Here is a 10,435-nt window from a genome sequence, read left to right on the forward strand (position 1 = left end):
AAATCTATTTGAAATTGTTTTCACTTTCAAGTTTCTGTTTACACTTTTGTTATTTCTCCCTCCCATCCTCCCCTCTCTCTCAATCTCATCCTCACTTCCATTCTCCCTCTCATTTTCCTGTATACTCTAGCACAAAAAATGAAAACTAAAAACTAAAATTGAAATGGTTATCAAACGGGCCCTTAATTTTTTTATTTTAGAACAATAAACTCCCTTGAAGCACAAAGGGACCATCAGAAGGCAAATAACATCAGTGGCTTCCACAGCAATAAATGAAGAAAAATGAAAATTATGAGAATAAAACAACATTACTTTTCTATCGTCTATCAGGCTATAAGTTAGGCAATGAATATTAAGAACTCAATTATGTACCTGTAGATGACAACGCAAAATCTTCTATCTGTGGAATTTAAAACAATTTATAAAAACAAAACTACATGCAAGCGAACTCCATACCTTCACAATAATGATGGCTATGACTCCAATGACAACCAGGACAAGTAATCCCATAATACACCTATCAGTTGCAACCTAACAGGAAAGAAAATGGGAAAGAAAAAAAAAAGAATCATAATGAGTAATAGAAATGGGAAATATCATCAACATATGACAAAGCAAGTGGATAATTCAGAAATTGACCTGCCTACCAATTTCCTTGACCAGCTTAGTAGCTTTCTTGATTGAGAAATGGATTGAGTCCAGCTCGTTGACAATCCTACTCATTTGTTCAGTCTAAACATGAAACATTAAAATTTTAAAAAATTTAAAAATTTAAAAATATAAAATAAAACTCTATTTCGATGCTCATGCAATTTTCTATAAGGAATATGAAGTAAAATAATTGAAAACAATCACATACTTGAGCTTTGAGAGCTGCTGCTGTCTCTGTTCCAACATTTATGGTCTCATGAACGACCTATTACAAACAGGAACACAAAGATAAGTTCTACTTGAATCACTTCTAACAACACCTGGGAGCAGGAACAATCTTTTTCTTCCAATAATAAAATTGGACCTTTTTAAAATGTACCAACCTTTTTTGATCTCTCAATCGCTTGATCTGTCTCATCCATCATTTGGTTTCCATTATCAATTAGTTGTTGATTTGTCATAGCTGCAAAATATGTGGACTCTGGTAAAAAAATAATTCATCTAGAATGAAGGAAACAAAAGGTATGACGCCTAAGAAAATGCATTGGTCATCTTCGGCATTGCATCTGAACAAAATACTAATGTCAAAGTTATTGCATAAATGCATACTTCTTAGGAACTTCCCTAAATGTTTAACATACATTACTTTTCTTTGTTAAATCAAGTTTGACCTCTAATCCTACACCAATCCATCCAGGTCTTTTAGTTCTTGATCCAACCAAGGGCTTGTATTGATTATGCAGTCACTGTTGTCACCGGTGAACAATCTCATATCAACTCCGAAATCCAATTCTTCCAAAGCTTCATAAAGTCAATATAGTCACAAAGCCCAGCTGGTGGAAAGTAATAATCGGTTTTTGAAGCACTACTGTATCAGAATTAGGCATTTTTACAAATTTCAGGTAGCTACAGATGCATTTTCTATATAATATCATTAGAGTAAAGACCTGGGTACTCGGTGTTAACAGAAAGGTGAGTTACTGCAACGTGCAGTGAACATAAGGTCTTGTATGGCTCAAGATGTGCATTAACCACTTAGACTTACAAGTGCTATGATATAGTCAAATTCACCTATAATTGATTTTATGAACCTAACTTATGACAAAACGTACATCAACACCACCATGCCAATTACATAATGAAACCAAGCATATAGAGGAAAAGTCAAAATAATTGTATATCAATTGGTGTCCCAACGTCCAGTGAACATAAGGTCTTGTATGGCTCAAGATGTGCATTAACCACTTACAAGTACTATGATATAGTCAAATTCACCTAAAATTGATTTTAAGAACCTAACTTATGGCAAAACATACATTAACACTACCATGCCAATTACATAATGAAACCAAGCAAATAGAGGAAAAGTCAAAATAGTTGTATATCAATTGGTGTCCCATGATCTTACAAAAGAGAGAGAGAGAGAGAGAGAGAGAGAGAGAGAGAGAGAGAGAGAGAGAGAGAGAGGTAGAGAGGTATTTATGAAGAAAAGTTGTATTTCAGTTGGTGTCCCTCCCATATTTTCAACCATATATGTAACATGTGCCATGTGCCGGAACATGACCCAAGCTTGTAACTATCCCTATCCCTCTCTCCGTTATAGATAACTAACTTTTTCTTTTTCCTTTTTTTTTTCTTTTGGAGTCACCTTTCTAATGCTTTCCCTCAAGTGTCTATTTTCTCCTCCCCACATCAACCATGCTCAATTTACCTGGTGATGTTATGGCATTCCTCGTATGTATTTGTATAAGCATGAATCTGTGAGTGTGTTTGAGTGTACATGTGCATTTGCATGAGCATTTGTGTGAGAGCTATTTATAAGAGCAGGAATTATCAGCTGATGGGTCAATTATTAAAGGATACAAGGCCGAATTGCAAGTTAACAAATAAATAGATATTTGCTTACACGAGGCTAGCAAGACATTCTGTTCCCCATATTCCTCGGCCGGCCCATCAAAGAGATCAATTTTCTTGTTTTCAAGGTTCGACGCATACCTGCACCAAAGACACAACAAACGTTTTCAAAATTTCTTATAAAGAATAAATAAATACATTTACTTGTAGTACTAAAGCATTATCAATTTATAAATCAATTTTGACCTGAAAACAAACCAGTACTTTGACTCATCCAAGAGAACAATAGAATAGTTCTTTTTCAACAAATAGTGCTATGTATTATCTTTCTGTATAGTAAAAGTCAGGCTTCTTCTGCTATTAGAAGAATGATGATGAGATGAGAAATATGTCAAATATTAGGGAAAACATCGCATGACCACTACCATCCAAATTAAGTTACCCAAGTGCACGCGTGCATCTCTAATTAAAAGTATAGGAAATGACAGGACTCTACTAATTTGGAAACACGTTCATGAAGACATCCGTGCTAAATATTTAGTATTTATGGGAACAGTAGATTGGAGAATCATATCAATTGTATAATTGTGAATTAATTACTTTATTATTGGAATAATTATGAATTAATAATTAAGACTCAGAAAACACGGCATTTTACATCACAGGTATTTTGGTCTCCATATTGATATGTAATCAACATATGAAATCTCATACATCAATGAAATATTATTTATGTACATATGTTATGCAAGCCTGCGATAATAGATGTTCAGGTCAGACCGATACAATGTACAGGCAGACTCACACAACAATTAATGTAATTTCTTGCTAATGCTAACTTACTGCTTTTTCAGAGCCACATATGAATTCAACTCTTTGATCTGCACAAAAGTTCCAACAATGGTTAATACACTTGTAACATGCAAAAACAACGAATAGACACAAGAAGACAATTAAAAGAAGGGACAATTAGAAGAAAAAAAAAGTAGACATGCAAACTCTGTATATGAATTAAGAATTGACAACCCACCATTGTCTGCTTTTTCTCATTCAGCATTCTACTGGTGTCTGGGTCATTTACTCTCTCAATATTCTTGACTTCTCTGTCAAATTCCTTGATAAGCCTGAAAACAACACAACATATATAACCTTCTTAGCTTGAAAATCTAATTGAGGACTTCATAAGTTGGAATTTAAACGTCTGTATAAATTGAATTAAATAATCACAACTTCTACAAATGAATTGCAGAAAATTTGATATATAGAAACCACAGATGCTGGCCAAATTTAGTAATTAAGCACAGATCCATCAGATTATGGCATTTGTTTCTCAAATGACATGGCAAACCATCATAATATTGAATCTAAGAAACATCAATTTTTTAGGTAAAGGATAATTTTGGGTGGAAAATCCAAAAAATAAACCAGGCAAATCCAGAGCTCAATGTAAAAGGATAAGAGTACTGAATTAGTATGCATATCTCAGCATAAAAAGCAGATGATGTAGTACTGAATTAGTATGCATATCTCAGCATAAAAAGCAGATGATGTTCATTACTGCTCAACTATCCTTAACACGACAACAGACAAGATATTTCAATCCCTTAAAAATAATGGGGCAGGATTTATGACCAAATGTCAACTTAGTTAAACTTCACCAAAACTTCCAGCATTAGTCACAAATTGTAGAAATATTCCAGTTCCAAGTATAATATTTGTTATAAGAGACAAAATTTTATTAACAAAAATAGATGAGTGCAAACTGAAATATAAAAAGTTTGCAGTTGAAAAGGAGTCCACTAACAACGGAAGCTAAACAATTATCCAAAAGTCAATTAAAATGGAAACAAACAAAACCGCCCTCCTACCTTCCTAAATAATGGCAGCCCCCCAATCTGCAAAATAAGCAAAATAAGGAATTTTGCAAAATTCTGAAAAAACTGAAACCCACAATGTGACCAAAATCAATATTATCCCACAAAACTTCCTTAACCTCTCCCTAATGCTATCAAATATCATCTAAATTCTTTCTAGCTACAACACCCAAAGCACATCCATCATACCACACCTCCCTAGGACTACACTATTCTTCCTTCCCCAAAATGTTTGTGTTCACAAAACAGTGCTATGAAAGATGCTGGAACTACCCAGCTTCCTAGCCTCCCAAACAGTCTCCACCCTAAATGTAAGGCAATTGGGCAATGAAGAAACAACTCGTCAGCACTTTCACCATCTCCATAATGGACAGGCATGACATCCAAGTGAGATGAGAACGGATATGAGATCTGAGCAAGAAGATTGAATTGAACCTATGGCACAGTAGCAAGTCCATTCTAATCTTTTTATTTCTTTTTTTAATATTGAGACTTCACTAATGCCAAAAGTCAGTGCAAAGAGAACATGCACAAGCCATCCACAGACAACAACCTAAAGAAAAGGCTTCGTACAAAATTCAACACAAGCCTCTTAATACATCAGGAAAAACAACTAAACGAGTTAGGATACAGCTGCTCTCCAATAAAGAAGTATAGCTGAAAGCAAAAATATCTCTGAATTCCGAGAAAAAAGAAGCCCAAAGAAATGATCAAAACCTGATCTTAACCCAAAGAACCTCCTCATAAACACCCAAATTATCCCCAAAGATCCGTTTATTTTTTTTCCCGCCATAACACCCAAAACACAGCTTTACTACACCACTCAAAACTTTTTTCCTTCTACCTCCCACCCCCTCCACAATCTAAACCACAAATTTTAAGTCACAGGACAGTGAAGAAACAATTGATTGACAATCACTGCTAGCTTTGCACATTACACACCATTGAGGAGACAAACAAACTTGTGGTCTCCTCTGCACTGTGCTGCACGTGTTAACCCATCTCAGTGACACCAGCCACACGAAAATGTGGACCTTCCAGAGGTACCTTAACTTTCCAAATGTTCTAATAAGGATGAAACTTTCACAGCTCTAGCAGCATGTTAACTTACACCTTCCAAAACTGCCAACAATGCCACCATATCCCCTGATTTCAGCTCATTTAGATTCCTTCTGAAACCGAAGTTCCAGCTCAAAGGTGACAAAGAAGAGACTAGAGCATAGCAATGAAAGCATTGTTTATTGTCTGGCAGGTCTATCACATTCCTAAAGTTGTTCATCAAAAGTTAAGGGGATTAAGAAATAAAATTGTCAACTGGCTAGGACCTATCCTAGCATACATAATTCAGAAAGCCTTCATGGTAAAGTTTTCTGAGTAATGAACTTCTTTCCATTGTTTGAAGCAACTTGTAAATATATAATTTTAATCAACAAGAAACTATCCAATAAAGAATTCCTTTATTTATCATCATTTAACTTACGAAATATTAGTTGAGGAAGAGCTACCTTTGATTCTAATTTCAATAAAGTCAGCTCTTAATTTATTCACAAACCAAATCCAATCAAACCATTAATAGTGAAAAGAAAAAAATTTAGCATTCTACATCAAGATCAAACGGAGCTTACTGTACTGAAATTCATTTATTTTATGGAAACTGACGATGTGTTAATACTTAAGCTAATTGCATCACCCCAAGTCACCATCACGAACCAATTTACCATTCAATAACTCCTAGCACACATATTCACCAACTTATCAAGAACATTGATTGACATTAAGCCCACATTAACTTTCACAATAAATAACGAGGATCAAACAATGAAAAATACCTCTTACAGTCTCGCATCTTGTCAGTGAGCTCTTCAAGCTGCCTACTTTGCCTATTCGAGTCCTTAATCTTCTCCAGCTTCTGAAACCCATTTCTGCAAAAAAAAAAAAGATTAAAATAAATCATGAATCCAAACACTAGCTTTAGACTTGAATTTCCAAGAAGGAACCATAAAACACTCTGAAACTCAATCTTTTAATCAACCAAAATCCAAACAGAGGCATAAAATGAAAATGCTCACGATAATGCACGGAAAATGTCAGTGATTTGGCCGTCGATCTCCGCCAGCTCTTCGCTGATTGCAGATAACGGATCCATCTCTCCAATAAACAACAATCAAATCAAATCCTTCAGATCATCACAAAACTCATATTCTGGGAAGTTCCCCGATCAAATCCAATCGGCTTCGAAGCTCAACCGAAGCAAAATGCAAGATCTGAAATCGCCTTCCAAATTAATCAAACCAATAAAATCGGACAATAAAAAAAATCCAAATCCGCGATCAGATCCAAGGCAATGTAGGTTGCGATGGCGATCGAGGAGACCAAAATCGAAGGGCCCCCGATCTGAAAAACTCTTCTTTATAAATTTATAAAAATAATACTACAGGGGCTTCCCTCCTCGTGATTTACAGAGACAAATTTTTTAAATTTTGGATTTTTTCTTTCTTTGTTTTTTTTCTTATTTTCTTTTTGTGGGTTTTGATGGGGGGAGAGGGGCGTTTAAAATCTACGACAACATTATTGGCCGTTTAAAACGCTCATTTCGTCGTTAAGAAACTTAGGGTGGGACCCTGGGGCCCGCCAAGAAAACGCGTTTTTATGCCGTTTTGGGTACTTTATTGTAGTATTGTGTTGTGGTGGTATAGGTTGTTGTAGCCAAACCAGCGGTAGGAAGTTTTTTTTTCCAACGAAAGTGAAATCTTATTTTAAACGAACTGAAAAATAAACATCCCCTGCTAATCAACTAAACAACCACTCTGGACAAACCATTAAATAGCATCCTGTGCCTATTTTTTGTGATTTATCTTTTTTTGTGGGGTTTAGTTTCCTATTATCTCTCTCTTGTGGACTTAAATTTCTCTCTCTCTCTCTCTCTCTCTCTCTCTCTCTCTTTATAAATTGGGTTTTTATTTTTCTTATTATTAATTTTTAAGATTTGAACCCGTTCTCTTGGATGATCCAAGAGTCTTATAGTTACTTATTCTTATATCTAATTTAAAAACTAGTTTAAAAAATCTATTTTGTTTTACTTTTTACTTCATGACATTAATTTTACTTGCAAAAACATTAAAACAAAAAAGTCAATTTGTGGGTAACACGCTCTCAATCCAAAATCAAGAACGTGTTCTTTTTTCTCCCAAATCTCGCTGCTATAGGACCTCCAACTTCAGCCACAACACCCATCTACCTTCTTCTGATTTTCTCCATGAATAAATCTTTTTTTTTTGTTACCCTCGTTGATGATTTTCATAAATGTGCAGGCCCGACACGACTCGTTTATTAAATGGGCTGACTCTAAACGGAACGAGCCGGTCCGACACATTACGTTTGGCACATCTAGTGCCAAGACAAACCTACAATCTCAAGCCAGAAAGACTTATGCGTTGCACCCAACTACTAGTTACCACGTGTATGAATATAACTTTAAAAGTGCAATTTGATATAAGATTTTCACATATCATTCACTCTTACTCAATACCCAAACAAGTAAAAGAGTAAAGACCCTACCTTCCTCAGCTTCAACTCCCCAATCTCTTGTACTTCTATTCTCTACAACATCAAAAACCCATGTTCCAAAACAACAACAAAAAAACCCATGCTCCAAACGAAAGAAAATAAAAACAAAAGGACAATGATAGCAAGAGAGAAAAGTTCAAGCCTTGCCAATTTATGCTCGGCAGGGTGACAGCTAGCACCAACCCTTTTTTTTAGGTCAAGAAGCACCAACCCTTGTGAGTCTAAATGCAGTCAATATTTTGTTTTTCTTTTCCTGCAGAAAAATTGTCAAAGTTGTGGAGTTTAATTTTTTTTGGGGTACTTTGCAATCTGTACACCACAGTGGGAAAAGTTGAAGAAAAGGTGAGAATCCTAGAAAAAATGAAAAATTCTGATTGTAGGACTACTTGTCATATATAGCCGTACATAGGTCTCTACTTTCTACCCTGGAGATTTAAAAAAGGAAGTACTATATGGGCTGTTAAAGTTCGTGTCTTATCCTCATTGGTTACGAAATATTTAGTCTTTTTCTTTTTTTTAATAGTTGACGTGAAGTTCTTTTTTATTTTGCTCTCATTCCCAAGTTACTTGATCATCATAAATTATCATGAGTCAATAAATTACCATCGGAGTCACTAAATAGTTAACTGCTGCCTCATTTGAGGCAAGTGCATCATTACTCCCTGAATTTTTATTTTTAATTTTTTTTTATTAAGAGAAATGATAATATATTAAACTCACATATATTATACGAATGTTAGGGTTTGAATTCAAGATCTTATTTGAGAGAATAAATACTTTAAACCACTATACAAACAGATCCTTTGCAGACCTTTCAGTTTTTATGATAACAAATCAGATAAATTTTGACCCAAAAAAAGAAGACGACAAATTTGTTGCTTATCTTAGTTATGTGTGTTCCTTAGAATTGTTGATGATATTTAACACAAAATGAGGGTGCAGTTGCAATTATGTCAAAATATTCATCAGTTTGAATTGGTCACTATAGCAGTTGATTGTATATAGTTGTTCACTTTTTGGTTTTGCTTGTAGGTTTACCTAGCACAGAAGCAAGCAAGGACCAAAGGGTTCTATGATGTCTTACTCCTGGATTCTGCAACTGGAAAAAACATTTAGGACGTTATATCATGTAATATATTTCATTGTCAAGTGCAATTGAAAATTTTCATGGATTACAAGTAATGGCAGTTTTGTTTTAATAAAAAAATTCTGTTTTTTTTTTCCATATTTATTTTTAACAGTGTTAGACGTAGGTGGTAGATTGCAACATTTTACAAAATTCAAGTGGTAATAAATCGCGTACCTAAAAGTTTAGGTGATATTTACTCAAATTTCCCTAAATTTAAATTAATCATCAAGAAACGATCCTATAATTTAGAGTTCCTTCTTTATCATCATTTAACAACCTATGAAATATTAATTGAGGAAAACCTACCTTTGATTCAAATTTCAATAAAGCCAGCTCTTAATTTATTGATTGACAAACCAAGTTCAAATCAAGCCCTTAATATAGTAAAAAAAAAAAAAAAAAATTCCCATCCTACATCAATAACAAACAGAGCTTATTCTAGTGAAACTCATTTATTTCTTTGCCTACTAATAAGTCCAAATCCAAATCCAAAAAGAGGCTTTGATTTTTTTTATTTTTTAAACAAAGCCTACAGTTTTTATCTTATTAAGGAAACCTCTTGATTCTTTTTGGGTAAAGTGGATTGCTTTCATTGAAACCCTGAACAGAAGAAGCCAAATACAAAAGAAAGACTCAGAGAGTACAGTACGAAATCTTGACCGTTCATCTGCTCCTTTTTCCTAACGTGGACACCATCCAGACCGTTGATTCTCCACCAATCACCGCTCTAGTTCCCAGTTTCATGCAAGCACCAAACCTAGCCTGTTGTCCGATTTTACTGTAATACCCCCTCGTGTCATCCTTTTTTCTAGGTCCAAGAAAGGGCCAGCTTTGTCCGAAAATAAATTCACGCTTACAGACCCCAATTTGACCTCTCCTTTTTCAACTCTCAAAGAACAAAATTTACACTTACGAAGAAAGAAAAAAAAAAAAGCGTCCGGCTCCTTTGCTCTCTGGCGTGGCGTGGCGTGCATGCTCTGAAGCACAAGCACTCTCTCTTCGCGCCCTTTTGCCTTCCTCTGGTCCTGCTCACCATCACGAAGCTCTTGTTGTGCTCTTCTCTGTTTTCTCTCACTGCAAGTTCGCCATTTTTGCTGCTTGTAAGTCTCTCTGTCTCCCTATGACTCTGTTTTGCTGTTTCTGGTGTGTATATGCATGTGTTGTATGATTGTGTGTGTGTGGGTGTGCGATTCGAGGGAAAAGAGCTGCCTTTGTGATGATTTTTCTTTGGTGAAAAAAATTGAATCTTTGGGATTATTGTGATAGGATGTAGCTTCTTCTCTTTGCAGTTACGTGTGTAGGTATATATATATATATACATATGGATGTGTTAGTGTGATTTTGATGTAAAAGAGCTGAC

The 10,435-nt window shown here is 35.0% G+C and overlaps 1 protein-coding gene across 2 annotated transcripts in view; it reads right to left on the reverse strand.

The window, feature by feature from the left end:
- The window catches only part of LOC18777275 (novel plant SNARE 11), an 8,390-nt gene extending 1,214 nt beyond the window's left edge, over nt 1-7,176 (reverse strand). Inside the window, exons 1-9 of one of the 2 annotated variants that reach the window (XR_002271566.1) lie at nt 6,449-7,176; nt 6,209-6,301; nt 3,536-3,629; nt 3,349-3,386; nt 2,558-2,646; nt 1,035-1,114; nt 860-916; nt 648-732; nt 457-531 (exon numbers count right to left, since the gene is read on the reverse strand). Coding sequence is in view for 1 of the 2 variants with exons in the window: in XM_007210393.2 (XP_007210455.2) it covers nt 457-531; nt 640-732; nt 860-916; nt 1,035-1,114; nt 2,558-2,646; nt 3,349-3,386; nt 3,536-3,629; nt 6,209-6,301; nt 6,449-6,525 (696 nt within the window). In the remaining variant the exon portion in view is untranslated. Of the gene's footprint in view, nt 1-456; nt 532-639; nt 733-859; nt 917-1,034; nt 1,115-2,557; nt 2,647-3,348; nt 3,387-3,535; nt 3,630-6,208; nt 6,302-6,448 lie in introns of both variants that reach the window. The other variant, XM_007210393.2, reaches the window with a different exon arrangement.

This window comes from Prunus persica, chromosome G5, assembly GCF_000346465.2.
Source record: "Prunus persica cultivar Lovell chromosome G5, Prunus_persica_NCBIv2, whole genome shotgun sequence".
Classification (NCBI taxonomy): Eukaryota; Viridiplantae; Streptophyta; class Magnoliopsida; order Rosales; family Rosaceae; genus Prunus; species Prunus persica.